The following is a 23,608-nucleotide window of genomic DNA, read 5'->3' on the forward strand; positions in this document are numbered from 1 at the left end:
TGCTACGTCAGTGGGACGTGTCTGCGCGAAACGCTTGCATCGGTGCGTAGCGACGCGATGTGACGTCACAAGGAGGCGCCAGATAATCTTGCGTGCCCAAACGCTTCACAACATCATCTCCGATGTCCGAAATGGGAGCACAGCATCGCGCAATGTAGAGGTACGTGGCACTGCGACCTTCTGTTTGTCCACTTTTTAGCATTTATTGTCTTGTTTGGTTATGTAATTTATTTTAGTTTTACGCAATCTTATGGCATAATATTTCTATTGTACCACATGTAGGCGATCACGATTGTCATTCAATGAATGGCCGGCGATTCGAATTCTCCAAACTGTTTCACTTTAGGCAGCGGAGGACCAGGAGGGGGTATGACTGTCATATATTTGTGGCGTTCGCCATCCAAGTGCAGAAACCCCTTTCACTGACAGTTTTGCCATTTCCACGCGGTTCAAGCCAAGAAGCGACGACTGTATTGCATTTCATCAAGTTGATCTTAGAAGACATTTTCGCCGTGTTTCTTCTGGGTGTTTGCTTTGACAACTGGGAAAAGAATGAGGGACGACATGGCCATTTAAGTAAAGCTGATGGCGAATGCGGTGGCTCTGAGGCTAAGGATCTGCGCTGGTATTCGGAAGGTTACCGGTTCGAATCCTCGTTACTGCCAAACGAGATCGCAATCTGTTGGGCCCTTGAGCAAGGAAGGCCCTGAACCAGGGGTGCTGTGCAATGGCTTACCCTGCGCTCTGACCCCATTGGGTATGCAAAAACTAACAAATTCCAAATATAAGAAATTGTATAAGGCGAAATAAAAGAACAAAAAATGCAATATTCTCAGTACTTTAGTTATCTGCTACTATCGGTATGGCTGTTTACTTACTTGATGTGTAGGGTGTAGGGTGGAGGACATTTAAGCCAATGGCTTGTTCTCGTCAAAATGTTCCTAATTTTCTGAGTGCCAATGTAAGTGAGACTGTCTAGTGTACTGAGGTGCCCAAGTTTCGTCTCTTTGCATTGGTAAAACATTAGCTTGGTTTGCTGCATTTCTTCATGCTTGTCATGAACTTCTCTTGGATGAGTCTACCTTGACTGAGCTAAGAGAAGAGTCGCCATATAAGTCTGGTTTTTGACTTCTGGGGTGCACGTTATATCTGGTCCAGCACACCCAATGGCAGAGGATAATGATGTTATTGTGATGTTCCTCCATCCTGATTAGTGGGATCTTCCACTGACGGTGTTTGCAATATGGTTCAAGTTCTGTAAATTCAGGAATGATTGTGAGCACCATTTGTTAGTTCGTTCGCCATGTAATAAGCATCAAACATTTGATGAGCATTTCACTGAAGGAATGAACTGCTGCAACTGAATTCTCCATGGTTAAAACCTCCGAAAACCTACGTCCAGAAGATAGCAGAAAAATTGATTCTTGGAAGAATAAAAGTAAGTGTGCTGAAGCATAACTGATATGATGTCACAACACACACAACTTCTGTGATATCTGATGTTAGTGAAGCTTACAATAAACTCGCAAACATCTTGATTTCTAACTCATACGCTTGTCATGTTGGCCTTCTTTATTGAAGAAATTGAATGGTATTAATTTGACTTCTGATAGTGATGGCGATGGCTGTGTCATGAACTGCTGGGTATCTTGAGAGTCCCCTCGGTGGATACAGGCTGACCTATTCGTGTCCTTTGCTTAAATGGATGCCGTAATTGTGTATTTCTTGATGGTGGTGAAGTGCGTATTTAATGACCTTGGTGGAAACTAAGGGAAGTTGCAACCAAACCAAATGCCCTGAAGCAAATGTTGACATGTAAAGCAAATAATAGGATACCCTAACAGCTTTTAATGAATGCCTGAGTGACATTCAGGTCTGCAAGAGTGTGAAGAAAGGCACTTTGCAAAAAAAAAAAAAAAGTCCTCCGCTCTGAGGAGTCGTCGGGCACAGGGTGACAGGTACAGTCCCAGAACTTTTCAACCAACCCTTGTACATAAGATGCCTGAGTGACATTCGGGGACACAGGTCAGCCAGATGAAGTGAATAATCCTTTCTCATTTTATTTACTGGTATGTTTTTTGTGACCAGCTTGCTTTATTTTCTCTGTTGATGTCAGCTTTCTTTCGCCGACAACCTCCAGAATTTGCAGTGCATTGCGTATTTTCCTTGATCTGATCAATGATTCAGTGATATTGGAGACTATTAATGGGGAACTATGGCTGTCTTGATAGTGACTGCGTGGCTGTTTCTGAGAAGGCACTAAGCACAAGGTCTTCAGTAAATAGCACCAAATTACACAGCAGTGGGAAAAGATGGTGATGATGATGATGAAGAAGGTGCATACTGAAGGTAGAGTTAGCTTTGGGTTGGAGTCATCTGTTTGATACAGTAAGTGAGCCAGACATTTTCTTTTAATGGAGAGAAACCTGACAATGTAGGAGATGGAAATCAAAGTTTCCAGAGTAATCCAAACCTATTTGACTCTTAACTTAACATAAAGCATAGAACCAATATATAGTACATGCACAAAATAAATAAATAATTAATATAGTGGAATACCAGGACACTTACAGCTCTCAAAACTCTGACACAGACCGGCACAGAGGCACAAGACCAAAGCATCACACGTTTATTTTTCGTGGGGTATTGCATTTTCCTCGCTCCCCACTACAGAGCACAATACAGAAGCACAAGCATGAATGCTCAATCCCATTCCCATCCCCATCGTCATCATCATCATCCTCCTCCCAGCGTGGAGTGAGGCGGCTCCTTTTATTCAGCACCTGGGGTTGCTCCAGGTGGTTCATCTGGATTACCTAGAATCACTCCCAGGTGTGTTGGAAGTCCATGATAAGGCTCTGCAGCTCCCCCTGGCGGCCCCCACAAAATCCAACAGGGCTACACCAAACTCCAGCTCCCAGCGTGCCATGCGGGAATCCTCGGTGCCCCAGTCGCCCAAGAGGGTTGCCCTCTAGTGTCCCAGGTGAGGTATGGCCTCAGCAACCCTCTCTACCCCTGACCTTCCATTCCATTGGCATCCCAGTGAGGTAATGGCTGTGGCTCCCTGCCATAATATATATTAAAATTAATAAACAAATGGGTATTGCTAGCTAAGCAGAGGCAAGGTACGCTCCAGAACGTGGTGAGAGGTAGACCGACTCAAATGGAGGCTGTCGGGTGAGTGAGGATGGCATTCGGCCCGCAGCCCCTCTCTTGGACTCGCATGAATAAATCGGTGCCGCAAGCAAACTATGATACTTGGTGCGATGAGAGAAGTCGCAAAATCAACCTGAATGTTCAAGCAAATTATAGAAAGAAAAACCCAATCTAAATCCATTAAGTAGTTCTCACGTAAAATGCAGATAGACGTTGGATTTTTTTATATACAGTATAATATAAATGTCTATGCGTGGAAGTGTCTGTCTGTCCGGCCCAGAAGTGCAAGGCTATAGCAAGAAGCTCAAAGAGCTGGCAAGGAGGTCCCAAGTTAACGACTTGGAAGAAGAAAGAAGTGCGAGGCTACAGGATGAAGCTGAAAGAAAGCGACTCTGTTGCCAAAGTGAAACCGCCGATGAAAGACAAACTTGCTTCGCCGCTAATACACAAGTGGGGCGAGCACATCGGCAAAACGAAACCTCCGGGGAGAGAGAAACTCGCTTAGCCGCTGATTTGACAATGAGGGGTGAGCACGTCTGCAAAACAAAACCACCGACTCTGCATTTCAATTTTTTTTCTGACGACATACACATACAGTGGAACCTCGGTTCCTGGCCATAATTCGTTCCAAAACTCTGGTTGCAACCTGATTTGGTCGTGAACCGAAGCAATTTCCCTCATAGGATTGTATGTAAATATAATTAATCCGTTCCAGACCATACAAACTGTATGTAAATATACATTTTTTTTATAGTTTTTAAGCACAAATATAGTTAATTAAACCATAGAATGCACAGCGTAATAGTAAACTGTAAAAACATTGAATAACACTGAGAAAACCTTGAACAACATAGAAAACTAACACTGCAATAGTTCACGCTATAGCGCTACCAACCGCTGGCGAAAAACACTTTTTTTTTTTTTTTTCAAAGAGTTTTAAGCACAGGGAAAAAAATGAACATTTGAAAAAAATCCGTAATTTAATAAACCACCAAGAAAAGTAAATTTGCAACAATGCACGCTACGAACCGATCGCTATAAACAGAAGTGAAAACAAAAACAAGCCCAGTGCATTCTTTAACTGCCTTCCTACCTTAGATAGATAGATACTTTATTAATCCCAAGGGGAAATTCACAAATGCGTCCAGCCCTCTCTCTCGCTCGCCTCTGTGTGTCTCTCTCTCTCTCGCTCGCCTGTGTGTGTGTGTCTCCCTCTCACTCGCCTCTGTGTGTCTCTCTCTCTCTCTCTCTCTCTCTCTCTCTCTCTCTCTCTCTCTCACGCGCCTCTGTGTGTTTGTCTCTCTCTCTCTCGTGTGTGTGTGGCGCTCTCTTGCTGCACAGGTAATGCACAGGGAGAGACTGAACACGTACGAACCGAAAGGGAAACTGGCTTGTTCGTATACTGAGTGTGTGGTCGTGAACAGATGCAAAAGTTTGGCGAACTTTTTGGTCGTAAGCCGATTTGTACGTGTTCCGAGACGTTCGTGAACCGAGGTTCCACTGTGTGTATATATATATATATATATATATATAATTTTATTTTTTATTTTTTTATCTCGACAACACCTTTCCAGGTCGATGGACAGGTCATGGTGGACCATTGCCATGGCCTCCACACTCCCCTGATTTGACACCCTGTGATTTCTGGTTATAATAATAGTAATTCTTTTTGCAATTATATATCGCTTTTCTCACTACTCAAAGCGCTCAGCAATTGCAGGTTAAGGGCCCTTGCTCAAGGGCCCAACTGAGCAGAGTCCCTATTGGCATTTACGGGATTCGAACCGGCAACCTTCCGATTGCCAGTGCAGATCCCTAGCCTCAGAGCCACCACTCTGCCTTATGGTGAAGGAGCGCGTGTGTACTGTATAGCAGGAAAGTTTGTGATATCAATGACCTGCAGGACAGAATACGGACTGTGGTGTCCTCTATTCCCTGCGAAATGTGTATCCGAGCTTTAAGCAGTACTGTTGCTCGTTGGTTTTTGTGTGTTGAACATGAGGGTGAACAGGCTTGCACATATGAAATGTGTTTTATGAATTAATTGTTTCCGCCATTCAAATGTTAACATAATATTGACTCACCCTGTACATATAAAGACTTTGGTGGAAACTAAGGAAAGTTGCGACCAAACCAAATATTGTGGAGCAAATAACCAAGTGAAGTTGCTGAGGTGGATACCCTAACAGCTTTTAATGAATGTGTGAATGACATTCACAAGAGTGTGAAGAAAGGCACTTTGCAAAATAAAAGGTCCTCTGCTCTGAGGAGTCGTTCTAGGACACTACCTGTCATTCTGCGCCAGACGTTTCAACCAACCCTTGTGCATAAGAAGACATATTTTGGACAAAAAGGAACAGAAAACAAACCATCCTGTAAAGTGTGTCACGTGTTTTGAATGTCACTTGGAATGCGATGGTCTCCTATTTTTCTGGGTTATATAATGTTTGACATTTATCATCGCATGTGCATATTACAATAACATTTTTACTTTCGTGTCTCAAATGCAGATTTTTAAAGTCCTCAATCATGCCATTTACAAGCATCCATATCGTTGCTCGAGTCTCTCTAAATATATGAGAATTCTGCTTCTGTAATTCCATGCCATTAGACGTTAATAACTTGGGTAATCTGAATGTGTTACACTTGCGTTTTGACATGAGGAGGTTAAAAAGGTTTAGTGCCCTGCTCCAGGTCAGTCAGTAGTACACTGAACTGTTGGCTTGACTGGCACCTGAACAGAGAGGCGCACTCCTCTTGGGCTGTCTGCATTCTAGTTTGCTGATTTTTGTCGTCTTTTAAGATGTCTGGAGCAACACGTCAAGAAGTTCTTGGTCTTTACCGGAAAGTCCTCCGTATAGCCCGGCGTTGGCAGTCGCAGTCTGGCTTAGACAAGGACTCTGATGTGGAGAAGAAGTACATCTGCCAGGAAGCCAGGAATTTATTTAAACAAAACAGAAATGTAAGTATGACTGGCTCAGCCTCAATATATTCCGTAATTCTACAAGTCATTTTGTTGTTCTTATGGAATGGATAGCATGGAGAAGCGGAAAATCTGTAGAATATTAAAGATCTGCTTATGAACTGGAATGATAATTTTAAACGCCCAGCTAAATAACCATCGCCTGAATGTATCCTTATAAAGCGCCATGATTTTGTGGGCAGTTCATAGAGTAGGCCGAAAACGAGTAAACACATCCATCCATCCATCCATTTTCCAACCCGCTGAATCCGAACACACGGTCACGGGGGTCTGCTGGAGCCAATCCCAGCCAACACAGGGCAGGAACCAATCCTGGGCAGGGTGCCAACCCACTGCAGGACACACACACACACACAAACACACCCACACACCAAGCACACACTAGGGCCAATTTAGAATCGCCAATCCACCTAACCTGCATGTCTTTGGACTGTGGGAGGAAACCGGAGTACCCGGAGAAAACCCACGCAGACACGGGGAGAACATGCAAACTCCACGCAGGGAGGACCCGGGAAGCGAACCCAGGTCTCCTTACTGCGAGGCAGCAGCGCTACCACTGCCCCACCGTGCCACCCAGTAAACACATAGCATAAAATAAATTACTAGCAAATTGGCAAATAATGATGGAAGTGTATTGGGGCCACATGGAAGAAAAAATATTTTGTGATTTAAAGTCAAAATTTCAATCAGAATTTCACTGGAAACTTCCCTTCCTGTTGCTTTAATGAAATCAGAACTCCACAGTGGCCCAACCAACCTTTATTGGTTTCAACGTGATCAGGACTTCATCGACGATCCTCTTATTGCTTCGACACGATTGGGACTTCATACCTCTAGGGTGGTGCAGTGGCGTAGCACACCAGGGTGGCTGGATGATGAGCGGATGTGAATTAACACAAGCTGGTCCTTAGTGTTCATCACAGATTTCTTCAAATCCAAGCCGTGAATTTCAGGTGCCATGAACCACCAACGCACAAATGATAAAGGGTGGGTGGTCAGGGGTCCCTGGTGGAGTTACAGGAGCATTGCCAAAGGGTGAATGCACGATAATAGTTTTGCATCACTTTCTGAGTTCCTTTGGGGGATTTGGGGTTAGGGGGGTGGGGGATAACGGCCACAGATGCATGGCAGTTCAGAAGTGTTTCATGGCACACCAGAAAAAGGTGCAGGCCCACGCAGCTTAGAGGGAACATGGGCTCTTGTGCTCTGTTGGTGCCAGTTTGTTATAAGCCATTGTTGGCACCAGACCTATGTGTATTACCTGCTGTGTGTGTGTTTTTGTTTTGCTTATTCTCTGGGTATCAATACCTTTTAATAAAAACTCTGCACTGTGGTGGATACTGAAAGTCTGTCACCATTTGCTGTTGCTGTTCTTTAACAGCTGATACAGGTACCCTACTGATGCTACTCGGCACAAACTTTGTTTCATGGCCAAATTATTTAAACAAATTGACTAAAAAGGAAGAAAACTAACAAGAAAGTAAAACTTCTGATTAATGGTCCATCACAGTGAGGCACTATATAGGCGTACTACTGTTGGTGTAAAGGACCCCCGTTGTGTTTCTTGACACACTTCTGCTGAATAATTCATTGGCCGAAAGTCCTCAGTGTTGATGTGTCACAGAGAGGATGTGCAGCATTGTTCACAGTGACACTCGGTTTTATCTTCATTCTCTTCTCCACTACGAACTTCAGCGGGGCCCAGACTGCGTCCCATAACTGAGCCTGCCCTTTTTGATTAGCTTGTTATTTCGGTGGGCCTCTCTTGAAGTGATGTTACCAGCCCAGAAAAATGTACCGGCCACTGACCAGGGTTGGAGAATGTTCTGTTGTATTATGTTGAATGACATAATATGATCTGCAAATCAATTTAGAACTTTTATGTAATGTGTTTTTCTAGATTTTTTGGTTGATATTCTGTCTGTCTCCATTAAAATGAAACTACCATAAAAATTAGAGACTGTTCATTTCTTCGTAAGTGAGCAAACGTGCAAATTCAGCACGGGATCAAATACTTATTTCCACCACTGTAAATCTGCATGGAGGTTTTAGGCAGATCATGAAATTGGCTTGTGCCCACTTAAAAAAGTAACTGATGATAAAAATGAATGAATGATTAGAACAAAACAGGATTATAAATATGATTGACCCAGCCTTAATTTTATAAACAGTCTTGATGTATTATGTGGCTTTGCCCAGTAAGTTTCCAAAGAGAATGGGCCTCTGCTATAGTGGCGTTGGTTAATCAGAAGTACCTGAAGTACTATAAAGCTAGCTGAGTACTTATCGGTATATGGTATGTATTCATTTATGTATTGTAACAAGGTGCTATATAGGCGCCCGACCCGACACAGATAGACACGGAGGCACGTATAAAATGCACAAAGACTTTATTTTTCTTCACCCGTGGGCGCACGTCTTCCCCATGACCCACAGGCAATACACAGTCCACAAGCACAATTACCACAGCACCAACAGTTTCTCCCTTTAACCACCACTTTTCCTCAAGTTTTGTCTCCTTCCTCCCAACTCTGGGTCCTCGAGTGGTGGTGGCTGGCCCTTTTTATAGCCCACCTGGAAGCGGTCCAGGTGCTTGACCACCTGGTCCTAATTGCACTTCCGGGTGGGGCTGAAGATTCGTCTAGCCAGGCTGTTGACTCCATGCAGCTCCCCCAAGCGGCCATCCACACCTCCAACCAGGCTGTGGAGGACTCCATCTCCCATGGAGCCATGCGACAGGCTGGGGGATCACCGTCCGCCAGGGAGGCTGCCACCAAGCGTCCCAGGAGAGGTATTGAGCTGCCCATGGTTGCTTCCCCAGAACAGATGCAGAAGGGGCGTCCCTGCCGGGCATGGGACCCGGCTGTCTGCCACAGTATTTTATTAATTTCTTCCTTGCTTCCTTCCTAACCAGGGGCTAATATTATCAGTTCGTTGAAGCTCCTTACTCTTCAATATGCTGCATATAATTGCCTATCAATGAAACACATAATGTTAGATTAGGTAAACTTAATTATCCTAAGGGGGAATTTAGGTGTGTAAGCAGTAGAAACATAAAACAAAGATCTCAACAGGACAAATGATACAATCAATCAGTCCAGTAATCTTCTTCTATAATACGCTACCGTGGCTGTTCGTTTGTCTGTCCAGGATTTTAAATCACCTGTAGCTCGCAAACCATTTCACATATTGACTTAAAATTTGGTACACATATACTACGTGACGTCTACTATCCGCTTTCGGGGTGATGATTTTATTACTCTTTTTATTTTATTTTATTGTGGAATCAACTCTCGGCAGCGCGCAACAGGGCGGCCGTGTGGCAGATGCATACAGGCGCCGTTCTCATTCCCTACCACCTTCGCTAATCATTCTTGAGGCAGATTGAAGACTTAAGTGCCAGATTAAAGAAAACGTACTAAGTAATTGCAACACAAACACTGACTTAATCAGTTTTAACACGAAAAGATGCCGACGAAAGAAGAGAAGCAGCGGGCCGCTAGGGTGAAGTAAAGAAGAGCTGCTCAGGAAGCAGCAAGCACATCAACCTCTGATCAAACAAATGCTAAACGTACAGAGAAAGAGGATGAATACTATGAATGCTCAAGTTAAGTGTAACGTGCAGTGCGCCGTTACTGGTAAATGTATATTATGCCAAAATTGCAAAATGAACTTAAAATATCAGCATTTAGTTTGAGATGCCTACTTTGGGAATAGATGACAGTGAATTGGATTGAGCTTCTTCAAGAATATTATATATGTGAGTGAAAACTTTAAATGTATAAAATACCAATCCTACTCATTGTTTCTCTTTTAGATTACAGATCCACAGTTGATCAAGAATTGTATTGAAGAATGCAATGCTAGGATAGAAATTGGTAAGCGGTTTCCTGCATCTTTCTCATCGTTATTTGTGTTGGTAATTTTTCGAATGTGACTTCACTTTCTGGTTAATTTTATTAATTGCATGCATACTCTGGAAGATCAGCCTGACTACAGACAGACACCAGGGCACACAGAATTCCAAACACATGCTTTTTATTTTGTTTTTTCACTACACAGTCCTTTGCACCTCTCACACAGTGCACAACCCACCAGCACTATTGCTCATAGTCTTTTCTTTCCTTCTTCTCTGCTGTCCTCACTCCTCCACTTGCAAGCTCTGTCCTCTGCCTCCCAACTCCGGCTCCCTGAATGGAGTGAGGCGGCCCCTTTTATAATGCACCCGGATGTGCTTCAGGTGCTCCTTGATGACCTTCCTGCAGCACTTCCTGGTGTGGTGGAAGTGCTGCATGGGTACCCAGAAGCACTCCGTGTGTACCCTCTTCCTGGTCTGGCAACACTTCCTGGTATGGTGGAAGTGCTGCATACCATTACTTGTGAACCATCCAGGTGCCCCCCCTGGCGGTGGCTACGGGTCCCCTCAAGGTTGAGCTTCCTAGCTCTGTTCCCATGGCCCCAACACCCACCAGGGCAGCTGCCTTCTCGTGTTCCAGGGGAGGTACTGCTCCTCTTCCGGTCCTTCCATCCTCCAGGCATCCCGACTGGCTATGCACCCCAGCCATCCGCCACGATACATACATACATACATTAAAGGACAATCCTAATATTGTTGGCCTTACTTGCGCCGGTTTCACAGTTGCGGGGCTGCTGCCCATCCTGGGAGCCAAGTGTGGACCAGACGCTAGAGCAGTGCACGTCCTGCTGCCCCCCACACCCATACTTCCACACTCACATGGGGCGGAGTTGGAGTTGCCAGCTAACCTGAACTACGTGTTTTTGGGGATGTGAGAGCAAAGCCAAAGTACCAAAAGAGAAACGATCCAATCAAGTGAAAACGACAGCCCGCCTGTAATATTAACAGGAAACATTCAACCTCTAATATAAACGCACACTCCAGAGAGCCCCATCATGAGTCTTGTGACATCCAGATCCTTGATTGTCCACTGCGATTTACCTGAAGGCAAAATGGAAGAACAGTTCAAGTGCAGGGTGAGTGGGGTCTTATGTTGTTGAGATGGTGTAACACCTGATGTAAGATTTTCACCACCATTTCAAATTTCAGTGATTGGAATGTGAGCAGTTGCTGCGTCAGACTCTGATAATTCAAGGGAGTAGTCTGTGGAAGTCATTTGGTACTTTGGTGAGAATGCCCCTTTTTGTTTTTTACTTAATCACCTGAAAGAGTAGAAGTGGTGATGTACCCTGGGAATTACTATACAGTGGAACCTCAGGTCACGACCGTAATTCGTTCCAAAACTCTGGTCGCATCCTGATTTGGTCGTGACCCGAACTAATTTCCCCCATAAGATTGTATGTAAATACAATTAATCCGTTCCGGACCGTACAAACTGTATGTAAATATATATTTTTTTTTAAAGATTTTTAAGCACAAAAATAGTTAATTATACCATAGAATGCACAGTGTAATAGTAAACTAAATGTAAAAACACTGAATAACACTGAGAAAACCTTGAACAGAGAAAACTAACATTGCAAGTTCACGCTATAGCCTTACGAACCGATCGCTGTAAACACTTTTTTTTTTTTTTTTTTAATGAGTTTTAAGCACAGGGAAAAAAATTAAAATTTGAAAAATGCTTAATTTATAAAAAAACTAACCATAAACAACCAAGAAAACTAACCTTGCATAAGTTGAGTTCTGTCATGAAGGACGTGAGGTGGAAGCTGGGTGGAGAGGAGGTTACAGTTTTGAGGGAGAGTCCCTCTGCGCGATGGAGGGATGTTCTCCTTCAGGTGTTTTCTCTCTTGTGATTTCTTGGATTTCTGGTGTTTTTAGCTGTTTAGCTGGTGGATCAGACTTCGCCAAATAGCGGTCTAATGTGACTTGCCTTTTCCTACGCATTAAAACTTTTCGGAAATACGAGACGACATGGTCATTAATCATGTTTATCACTCTGTTCGCAACTGCTTTGTCAGGGTGGTTCTTCTCGAAAATATCCTGGCACTCGTTCCGTTTTTCCATGATGGCTTTTATTGCATCATTTTTTATAACCGCCCTTTCCTCTTCTTCCCCTGAGGACTGCTCCTCGGTGAGCAACTTATGCTGCTCCTGCTGGAGTTCAGCGAGTTCCTCCGTTGTCGGCTCCTCCTTGTGATCCAGGACCAGCTCCTCGATGTCCACTTCAAAACCCATGCTCTTGCCCATGGACACAATCTCATCCACAACAGGAGGCTCAAATCTTTCTAAATACTGTTCAGGAACGCATTTGGGCCAAAGTTTCTTCCAGGCCGAGTTCAAGGTCCGGTATGTGACGTCTTCCCTGGCTTTATCAATGAGGTTGATGCAATGAACGATATTAAAACACTATCCGCTGCAAGTTTCTTTTCGTTCAACCACACTAGCAACGGTTTTTCCACCTCTTCCAGCACTTGAGGCCTCTGCTTGGTTAACACTGTAACTCCTTTTGCAACATCAGCTGCTTTAATGGCCTCTTTCTGCTTTAGAATAGTCGAAATCGTAGATTTTGACTTTATGTACTCGGCAGCAAGATCAGTAACACGAACGCCACGCTCATACTTTTCAATCATTTCTTTCTTTAATTCAATTTCAATTTTTTTCGAACCTTTCTTCTCACCAACACTACCCCTCTTCACTTGCTTAGAGGCCATGGTTAATTGCAAAATTAATGCAAAAGCACACGAAATAGAGCCCAAAGAGTTCACAGCGGATGTACACACGTCTGACCGAGAACAATGTACAGGGAGAGACTGAACACATGCGGAAATCATCGGCGTGTACAAACCTGAAGGGAAATTAGCTTGTTCGTCACCCGAGCGTGTGGTCGTGAACTGATGCAAAAATTTGGCAAACTTTTTGGTCGTAACCCGATTTGTACATGGTCCGAGACATTCGTGACCCAAGATTCCACTGTACTTGGGTGGCTGGGCCAAGCTATATCACAAGCAGCATCATTGACAACAATGGATGTGTGCGCCTCCCCAAGTCCCCCCACATCCACTCCCTGAAGCTGACAATTAATGACGACTCTGCAGTGATAATTTGGGGGGTTATTATTCTTTCCCTACCCCAAGAGGCCTAGGCACTGGTGATCAGGCCGAGGTTGGCAGTGTTGTTAGTAAATGTGAATTTGGAGTCTTTTAAATTAAAGTCATTCAGTTCTCCATTTTCTGACCTTTGTATTTTTGTGAAGATGTTGGGAGGTCCTGTGCCAGCAGCAGCAGTCATAAGAGAGGAACCGAATCACATAACCAGACTGTCTGGTAAATGACTCAAGAATCCAAGCACACTGCAAAGGTCACTTAATAAGAAATCCTCAGGCTTTACTCAAAAGAGATCAAAATAACTGAATTGTGGAAGTTGCACTGTTTTATTCCTTTTTTTAAAATCTGTTTCACTATAAGAATGAATTGCATGTAGGAAGTAAAATTTTTAGATTTGAATACACAATGGGAGGTCTGAAACTTGAAGGTGCCCCTTATGAGCGGATCTGGGAGTCGTTGTGGACTCGTCACTACCTTCACCACAGGTGGCACAGTGGTAGTGCTGCTGCCTCGCAGTAAGGAGATCATGAGTTCACATCCCAGGTCCTTCCTGTGTGGTAGCACTTTGAGTACTGAGAAAAGTGCCATATAAATGTAACAAATTATTATTATCCGTCCATCCATTTTCCAACCCGCTGAATCCGAACACAGGGTCACGGGGGTCTGCAGGTGCCAATCCCAGCCAACACAGGGCACAAGGCAGGAAACAATCCTGGGGAGGGTGCCAACCCACCGCAGGACACACACAAACATACCCACACACTAGGGCCAATTTAGAATCGCCAATCCACCTAACCTGCATGTCTTTGGACTGTGGGAGGAAACCGGAGCACCCAGAGGAAACCCACGCAGACACGGGGAGAACATGCAAACTCCACGCAGGGAGGACCCAGGAAGCGAACCCAGGTCTCCTAACTGCGAGGCAGTAGTGCTACAACTGCGCCACCGTGCTGCCCACATTATTATTATTATTATTATTATTATTGCACCAAGACAGTGGACAGAAGCACAAGAAGACTAATAGAATATGTAGCACCACTCATGAGTGGAGTACAAGTCAGGAGATGTTATACTTAAGCTATGTAATTACTGGTGAGGCCTCACCTGGAGTACTGTGTGCAGTTTTGGTCTCCATTTTACAAAAAAAGACATAGCAGTGCTAGAGGAAGTCCAGAGAAGAGCGACTAGGCTGATTCCAGGACTGAATGTTTTGAGCTATGAGAGAAGATTGAAGGATTTGAATCTTTTAATTCAAGAAAATCAACATTACTGTGGTGGGTTGGCGCCCTGCCCAGGATTGGTTCCTGCCTTGTGCCCTGTGTTGGCTGGGATTGGCTCCAGCAGACCCCCGTGACCCTGTGTTCGGATTCAGCGGGTTGGAAAATGGATGGATGGAAATCAACATTAAGAGGTGACATGATGAACTGTTTAACGTTATAAATGGAATTAGAGCAGTAGATTCTTAATAAATTCTTCAACACAAACACTGGGACACAGACGGAAACTGGTCAGAGGTAGATTTCAAATAAAGTCTAGGAAGTTGGAAACAAAACAGAAATCATAGACACGTGGAATAAGTAACTAGTGTGATAGACAGAAGACTTTGGGGAAAGATGTCATTTTGGAGGGATTGGGTGAATACGACTGGCAATTGGCCTGTTCTCCTCGAAATTGTTCTAAAAACGTTTGGTAAGCAAACTACAATTTATCTCACATTTCCTTTCTCTTTGTTCTATGCATTTTTTAAACCCTCTTGTTCCAATATGGGGTTGTGAGGGTTAAAGCCTGCTGTGGCAGCATCAGGCATAAGGCAGGACCCAACCAAAGATGCCAGTTCATTGCAGGGCACTCTCAGTCACACACCCATACTTGCTGACCTGCACACACGTCTTTAGGATCTGAGAAGCAAACAAAGCAATTGGTCTGTATGCCTCCAGTCTTATGTAGCCTTCGGAGTCTGACTTTGTCCTTATGTTTTGCAATAAACTTTTTTAAAAAAAATATATATATTCTAGTTGCCTGCAGTGGGTTGGCACCCTGCCTGGGATTGGTTCCTGCCTTATGCCCTGTGTTGGCTGGGATTGGCTCCAGCAGACCCCCGTGACCCTGTGTTCGGATTCAGCAGGTTGGAAAATGGATGGATGGATGAATTCTAGTTGCATTTAGTTGATTGAGCACCATTTAAGCATCAGTGCATTAACCTTTTTATGAATAAATGGCAAAAATAACTCCTCTACACTGTTCACCAACGTTGGTGTTCCGCAAGACTACTGCCTAAGCCCACTTCTATACAGTCCATTCACCTATGACTGTGTCAAAGCATGAGGGCAACAGCATCATCAAGTTCACAGATGACACCATTGTGATTGGCATCATCAGTGACAATAATGAGGCTCCTTATAGGAGGGAGGTAAAAGAACTGACTGAATGTTGACAAAACAAAGGAGGTCATTGTTGACTTCAGAAAGAATAATAACAAGACCAATTGTTTTTTTACATTAATATAGCACCTTTTCTCACTACTTAAAGCACTTTAGTGACAGGGGAGCCACTTCAAGCACCTGGGTGATGGGACATCAGCCATTTTTTGCACTAGTATGCTCGCCACACATGTGCTGTTAGGTGGTGAAGGGGTGAGAGAGAGAGACAATTAGAGACAGGTAATGATTATGGGGCCAGAATGACTAGTCCATGGAAGGCAATTTAGCATGGACATCGCGATACACCCTACTCTTTACAAAGGATGCCCAGTGATCAAAAGGCTATTATTTCCCAAGAGGTTTAGGGGTGGGAACCAAAACACTAATGAACCTGTACCACTGTACTACTGAAAGTTTCCTGATCAGATGCATCATGGTGTACTTTGGTAACGTGACTTGCCAGTATTGAATGGACATTCCTTTGGAGGAGACAGCATATTCTAAAGTCATTGGGGCTGACCTTCCACAGTTTCATACCATCTGCTTACCTAGACGTCGGAGGAGAGCTGAATCCATCGTCTCTGATGACAGCCATTCGGCTTATTCAGTGTTTTGCCTTCGGGGAAAAGTGTCACTGGAGCCTCACTGCGTGCACCATTCTCTTGAGGGTCAATTCTTCCCCCTGTCCATAAGGTCACGGAATTCTTGTTAACCCGATCTCACCTGCCTGGCACTGTGTGCTGTACCCACCTGCTGGTTTATATGTAATTGTATGTTACTTTTTTCTCTTATTTACTATAAGTTACTTATTAATTCATTTATCTTCTGCTATTCTTACTTATTTATTGTATTTATTTATACATCACTGACTTTCCCTTGCTCTTGCAGTGTATGTGACAATAAGGGCTCGGTTGTACTTCACGCTTAGAACGCGTACGCGTCATGACTACCACACGTTTCCAGCGTTCATTTGACGCATCCTCTGAGCAGGTCCTCAGAAATTAACACGATGCATGTGCGAGTTGCAGTACCAGCAAAAAGTCGGGCACGCAGTGTGATAAAATTTGGAATGTGACGTCAGAGTCTCTGTTTACTATCTACATGCAACAGAAAGTCGCTATGTGGATCCTACGGGATGTGCACTTCGATGTTTGATGAATGGTTCGATGTGGTGAAGCAAAATGCCGACATACAGATGCATTCGTGGTGCTTTTATATTTAAGTGTTGCATATTCCCCATCGTAATGACACGATACATTTTAAAAGTCTTACATACCATCTTTTGTGCCATCTTTTTTCTTTTTTTCTTCACAACAGCAACATAATGTACGGCCACAGAGAAAAAAAAAACTTAAGGACATGGTGAAAAGGTGTATTTTGTGATTAAAGTGGAAATTTCAGCTTTAATCTTGAAATGTCCACTTTAACCTCGTAGTTTACTTTATCATTAAAGCAGACCGTCATAAATGTCATCCCAGTTTTTAATCGCAATAAGCTTCTGGGACTTCCTCCTCACCTGACAGCAGCGGCAAGCAGCAATAGATAACCACACTTAACACATTAAATGTATGACATTCCAACTCTCCGCACATTTAGAATCCTTAGATTTATGCTTGATATCACTTTCATGATGAAATGCATCAAAATATGATACATTCTACAGATAAATCATTAATTTTGTTTAAATAATGAACAACTGTTAATAATTACACGCATGGGGGTGACATGATGGCGGAGCGGTAGCGCTCCTGTCTCACAGGGAGTCACATCACTGGTATTCCCTGCCTGGAGTTTACATGTTTTCCTGCTGGGTTTCCACAGAGTGCTCCGGTTTCCTTCCAAAGATAGGCAGATTTGGTGACACTAAAATGACACCAGTGTGTGAGTGTGCTTGAATTCACCTTTACGATGAGCTGATGTCCCGTCTAGGGATTGTTTCTGCCTTGTGCCCAATGCTTGCTGGAATGGGTACATCCCTGGATTGATGGATTTAATCATTAAACATCCTTTTCAGAGATCTTGCGGCAAGGTGTCATCGGAATTTAATGGATGTTCCAGGCAATTCATAACACAGCGAAGCCGAACCTTTTCTCACCATGGTAATATCTTGCACTGTCACCTGGTGGATTCTTCCAGATTTATGTAAAGTACACGTGCAAGTGTAAACAGTAAAAAGCTTGCGTAGCAGGAGCGTCCACTGGAGCATGAGTCGCGTCGTGTGATGTATTAACCCGGCCCAAAGATCTCGTAATCTACATACACAAATGAACAACCTTTGTTAAAAAACACAACTCCTCATTTTAGCACCTGTTTTCCATGTTAGTAGTAGTAGTAATTGTCGTATTTTGACAAGTGCATGCTGGTAAGAGTAAGAATTTAACTAACATGTCTCCACTCTAGGGCACCATGATGAACAAGAATGTATTCAAATTAAGAACTTCATTTTATTTGATAGAGAAACCCAAATTGACCCACAAGATGTACTCCTTACTTGTTCCCATTTCGCTCGTTCAGTTGTTAGAACATCTCAACAAGCTCGCCCATTCTGTTCATTGAGTTGTTAGAACATCTCAACAAGCTCGCCCATCCTGTTGATTGAGTTGTTAGAACATCTCAACAAGCTCGCCCATCCTGTTCATTGAGATTGTCCTAAGTAAAGTCGAGATTCGCAGATCCCTAAAGTCCTGTCCTCCACCGCACTACTTTGTAATTTATTCTGTGTATCTGTGGTTCCTTGCGTGAATAAACCATGAACTGGTTTATGGAGATTCAGTAATGTGTGGATGGTTTGCACTCCTTTTCTGGAGATTATTCTTGATGTGTAGAAAAACTTAGCAAAGTTGTCAGTCCAAGGATGATAAGTGAGAGTGTTTCTCTTTCTTCTTCCACAGGGCTTCACTACAAGATTCCCTACCCGAGGCCGGTAAGTCATGGAAATGTCAAATAGGATTTAATTTTTTTGACAGCGTTTGTTGAAAAGTTGTAGAGCAGCAAGAATCGGCCTAAAGTACAAGAAGTCACTTCGTATGGAGACTTGCCTGTTGTTCTTGGAATTCCCTTCCTTTTATTTTCTGTTATCTTAATAGCAGTATCCTCTTCTCTTGTATCATCCACTGGCACATCCAGCTAAGTTTTTTTCAGGGTGGCTGGCCGGCCACATCCTCATCCTGTTCCAGTGAGCCTTAGCCACCCACCGCCTCCTCATCGGCAGCACTCTTGTCAATTCAGCTCCAGTCCAGCCTCTCATCTCCTTTATTGAAACTTGGCACCCACACCTTAACCATTCTCATCTCGGTCCTTTTCATCTTTTCTTCAGGTCAGCTTCTACTGAATAATTGAAATCTTTGCCTGCATTAACGGTCAGCTCATTTTCTTTGAAGCTTGTAGCAGATTCACAGGGGGACCACTGGATTAATCAATTTAAAGGACACAAGGCCTGCAGATATCAAACATCCATTCAGGTAGTTCAGCTAAGCTGGTGGCCGATGTTAGTGAGACGTTGGGTTTTGTTAGATGAGAATCAATATTGTGTGTCCGGCGCCGTTTGTCTAAAGAACCTGAGCCGTCAGATAAAAAGGCCCGAGCTCCACTCCTTAGGGGATTGTTGGATGAGCTGCTATTTAATACCAAACGTACAATATTCACTCAGAAAACAAACAGTGCACCCTCACAAAATGGCCACATTGGGTCACTATAACGAGGGGGACCGACTAAAATTGGGATGTGTGGAAGGCGCAGAGCATCTAACAAGACTCATTAAGAGTAACTAAGTAACATAAAGGACACACACACACAGACTAATACACACTCCTTGAGCAAATTCAGGGCCCACTCTACTTATACTGGGTGGAGTCCCCACTTACTCTCCAAACAGCCTCAATTCTTTGTAGCATGGATTCCACAAGATGTTGGAAAAGTTCCTTCAACATTCAGGTCTACGTTAACATGACTGCATCATCATGCAGCATCTGCAGACTTCTCAGCTGCACATTTGTGCTGTGTGGCTCCTGTTCCACCACAACACAAAAGAGTTCTATATTCAGCTCCGGTGATGAGAAAAGCCACTGAAGAACCCTGACCTCCTTGTCTTGTGCATAAACCCAGTCTGAGATGACTCTTGCCTTATGCCATGGTGCTTATCATGCTAGAAGTAGCCATAGATAATGATGTCAGTTTTGGCCATGAAGGGATGCACATGGCCAGTGACGATACTCTGATAGGTCCTGGCACTCAAACGATGATTGATTGATAGTAATGGGCCCAAAGTGTGCCATTAAAACATTCTCCCCACCACCAGCCCAGACTGCTCACACGAGGCAGGTTGGGTGCAGGGATTCATGCTGTTGATGCCAGCCATCTGTGTGCCTCAACAGACCAGGCTACGTTTTTCCAGTCTTAAACTGTCAAGTTTTGCTGAGCCTGTGCCCAATGCAGCCTCGGCTTTGTGTTTTTGGCTGACAGGATTGGAGCCTCAAGGTTTGATGTGTTTACTGCTCATCACACACATTATGAGTGGTTACCTGAGTTACTGTAGCCTTTCTTTACAACTCTGGCCATTCTCCTGTGAACTCTGTCATCAACCAGTTGTATCCGCCTTTCAGTGACTGATGTTTGTAGAGTTTACTCAGAATGGAGCGAATAAACAAAGTGAAAATCCCAGGAGCTCAGCAATTCGTTACAGAACTCTTCAAACCGGCCTAATCAGCCCAAGTCTGAAATCACTGGGATCACGTTATTGGGTTTGATGAGAACATAAACTGAAGCTCCTGACCTGTATCTGCATGATTTTACAATTTGCACTGCTGCCACATGATTGGCTGATTTAGATAATAATTGCAGGGTGTTGTGATGTGAGATTTTGCATACAAGTTGATAAATATTTTGTATGTTGTAGGCAAAGCAATGTAATATTAGTGTTACATTAGTGAGAAGCATTCATGCTTACAAATCCCAAGCCACCCTTTGAATTTTACGACATATGGTTTTGGGGGCAGGTGTGACGATGTTCTATTCTCCCATTGGTCCAGACTTCTTTTGTTTTAGTTTTAACAAGGGGGCTTCGCTCGCCTACCCCCGGCGTTGGGTATCCTGAAATACATTAGTCGAGCTCGTTCATTTTGGAGCCGTGCCCGCTTTACCCGCGGCATTTCAGACGCGCGTTGTAGGCGCCTGCGTTCATTGAGTTTATCCAGGCGGGCTTGTGTTTGTATATCCGTCAGTCGAGCTCGTTCGTTTTGAACCCGTGCCTGCTTTGCTTCCGCAGTTTCAGACGCGCGTTGTAGGCGCCTGCGTTCATTGATCTTATCCAGGTGGGCTCGTGTTTGTATCGTTGAGCTGTATTGTGTTTGAATTTGGTATAAAGCGTTCATCGGTTTGTACAATCCCAAGCAGCACATTATTCCTAACTTCACTCTGCAGTAGTGCCACTCACAATATGGCGGTGACGCCTGGGCCTTCCGTACTATGTCGGGTTTCACTATGCTGTGTGGGCGCCTTTGCCTTTCGTACTTTCCCGCGCCTTCTGACGCACGATGTAGGCGCCTGCACCTTCCGTACTATGTCGGGTTTGCCTCTGCTGTGTGCTGTGGACGTTTAGGGTTCCGTATTTTCTGGGCTTGTTGCTTTATTTCTTATTTCTGTTAGTTCAGCTCTTTCATTGTTGGCGGTGTATAGCGCATTGTAGGCGCCTGTGCTTTCCGTACCATCTCGGGTTTGATTATGCTGTGTGTTGTGGATTTTTGTGGACTCTGTAGTCTGTCCCATTTTACTCTGGGGCAGGGGGCTGTATCCTCTTTTTTTGTGTGGCTGTGTCGTTACCGTTTTCCGTACTATCTCGGGTTTGATTTGTGAACCTTTGTAGACTCCGTAGTCTGTCCCGTTTCACTCTGGGGCGGGGCGCTGACTCCTCTTATTTGTGTGGCTGTGTCGTTCGTAGTCTCTCCCGTTTCACTCGGTGGGGGGCGGGTGGGGGCTGATTCCTCGTTTTTGTGTGGCGCCTGCGCACTATGTCTCCTGCGTCCATGGGCATGTACCTGCGTCCATATCTGGTTTACCATTCTCGGTTAGTAATATGGATTAACTTGACTCAGGCCCCTTAATTGTCTCTTTTTCCTTAATTAGTACCCAAACAATAATGAGACATCAAACAAGCCACCATATGACAGCAAAAACAGATTTGGAAATGTCTGCGGTGGCAGAATGAGAGCAGCAACAAGCCATGGAATTAAATAACGGGCTTAATTAACAGCAAGAATCAGCTTCTCATTAAGAGACTGTTTGGAGTGAAATTGGTTGGAGTTTGAAATCCCAGTTTACCTGGTCATCTGTTGGCTCGTTTCACGTCTCATTTCTGTTTGGCTGCCATTTAATGAAGAAACAAATCAATTCAGAGGTCTGAATCCTTAAAAACAGGGCTATTGAAATGAAGGGAAAAGGAGTTAATTAGCAGTGAAAACTACTCACTGATTAGGAAAAGGGTTAGAATGAAAACCTGTAGCCATAGACACCCCTGGTCTGAAGTATGGCTGTTTGGAACTGGCTTGTATCAGAAGTCTTTAAATACCACGACGCCCTATTGGCTCTAGGGGTTGGACAGAAGACCTATAAATTTGCTCATCTCCCTCACTCTCTCTCTCTTACCAAACTGCTGAATGATCATCACACACCATGAACTGAAAAGGACAACACAATGAAGAGCGCAGCTCGGCAGCCATATTGAGACAGGCATGTGGCCTGTTCTGAAGAAAGCTGACCACCAATGATGACTTAACTAGAGACGTTTTAAGTAGCTAACAAGTCTGTGTGCCGCCTGAAACTACACATCACCATTTATCAGGTTGTATGGTTGCCAATATTCAAATGTACTTTGCATATTATTATTTATGAATATTACCAATAAAACATTGTTCAAATTGTAACTTAACTCCTGCTTGTCTTTTACTACGCCTAATTGCCTGAGGTTATAGATGTAGAAGGGAAGGTGGGGAGAAGTTATATGGTACAATACCTTATATGCAGTGGTAAGTCTGTGAGATTTGAGGCATTCTGACAAAGGCTACATATTAATAATACAAAAGGGGAAAGTAGAGTAAAATAATACTCTACCAAGACAAAACACAGGGATAAGCAGGAGTGCAGGTGCTCCTAATAATTTGCTCGGGGAGTGTAATCCCAGTGCTTTCTAGTGCCTAAAATCATACACAACATCCAATCTTTCAATATGGTGCGGCTTCCACTTGACAATTTTTCCATCTTCTTTATAAAAAAAATGTCTGCTAACTCACCCTCCACTAGAAGTTGTCACAAAGCATGTTGGGGTGCATGGATTTATGCTGTTAACGCCAACCATCTGTGTGCCTAAAATCATTCAGACACTCCTAAAGGTCAGGAGCCATTGATTTAGAAGATTTTTGTTGACATCTCCTTGTCCTCTTGTTTTCTAGACGCACCTCCCTCCAATGGGCCTGGCCACGCAGAGCGGACGCCGACTACACAGGCAGGTGGAACTGAGGAAGCAGGCAAAACCCATCTACCTGCACTCTCACCATGAATCGGGATGAAGGTCACAGGGGCGTCTCCAGCAGGTGGAAACGGCCATAAAGTTGTTTTCAGTCGGGCTTTATGCTTTAGGCGGCAGTGGGTTATGGACTTCACACCAATTCAGGTGTCATACGGATTTCAATTTCATGAGTTGTTTCCTTTTAAATGTGAAATCTTTTGATTTGGTACTGTTTAATGATAAAAACAGAATTTTTCCAACAGTTATTACATTTTTCGGTGTCACTCACTGCACTTGTGTCCCAATCCAGGTGGTTCGTCTTGTGGTAGGTGCGGCAATGCGCTATAAATGCATACTCACAACATCTCTCTCTCTGTTTCATTTTCCATGTTCAAAGCATGCTGTGCCCTCTTCTGTTGTGACTTGTTACACTCACTTGGCTTTCTTTATCAAGACTGTTAAATAGCCAAGGTGGCCCCCTAGTGGCTGCTGCATTGCTTTTAAACTAATGGTGTGTTTACACTA

The 23,608-nt window shown here is 43.9% G+C and overlaps 1 protein-coding gene across 3 annotated transcripts; it reads left to right on the plus strand.

The window, feature by feature from the left end:
• The first annotated feature begins 30 nt into the window (after positions 1 to 30).
• On the plus strand, positions 31 to 23,349 carry lyrm1 (LYR motif containing 1). 3 transcript variants are annotated; one of them, XM_028814157.2, is made up of 5 exons: positions 38 to 160; positions 5,960 to 6,118; positions 9,957 to 10,017; positions 18,477 to 18,508; positions 23,028 to 23,349. In XM_028814157.2, the coding sequence occupies exons 2-5, from the start codon at positions 5,960 to 5,962 to the stop codon at positions 23,142 to 23,144; spliced, it is 369 nt and encodes a 122-aa protein (XP_028669990.2). In that variant the 5' UTR covers positions 38 to 160; the 3' UTR covers positions 23,145 to 23,349. The 3 variants fall into 3 exon arrangements, with proteins under 3 accessions (XP_051789772.1, XP_028669990.2, XP_051789771.1); XM_051933811.1 differs by lacking the exon at positions 38 to 160 and adding an exon at positions 1,940 to 2,039; XM_051933812.1 differs by lacking the exon at positions 18,477 to 18,508 and having other exon boundaries at positions 31 to 160.
• Positions 23,350 to 23,608: the final 259 nt, after the last annotated feature.

The sequence above is a fragment of the Erpetoichthys calabaricus genome, chromosome 11 (assembly GCF_900747795.2).
Source record: "Erpetoichthys calabaricus chromosome 11, fErpCal1.3, whole genome shotgun sequence".
Taxonomy (NCBI): domain Eukaryota; kingdom Metazoa; phylum Chordata; class Cladistia; order Polypteriformes; family Polypteridae; genus Erpetoichthys; species Erpetoichthys calabaricus.

Bases quoted from the DNA above. Each gene is read 5' to 3' on its own strand.
- lyrm1 (XM_028814157.2), top strand. From the start codon at position 5,960: ATGTCTGGAGCAACACGTCAAGAAGTTCTTGGTCTTTACCGGAAAGTC. The intron at 6,119-9,956 runs GTAAGTATGACT...TTTCTCTTTTAG, and splicing joins TATTTAAACAAAACAGAAAT to ATTACAGATCCACAGTTGAT. The intron at 10,018-18,476 runs GTAAGCGGTTTC...CTTCTTCCACAG, and splicing joins CAATGCTAGGATAGAAATTG to GGCTTCACTACAAGATTCCC.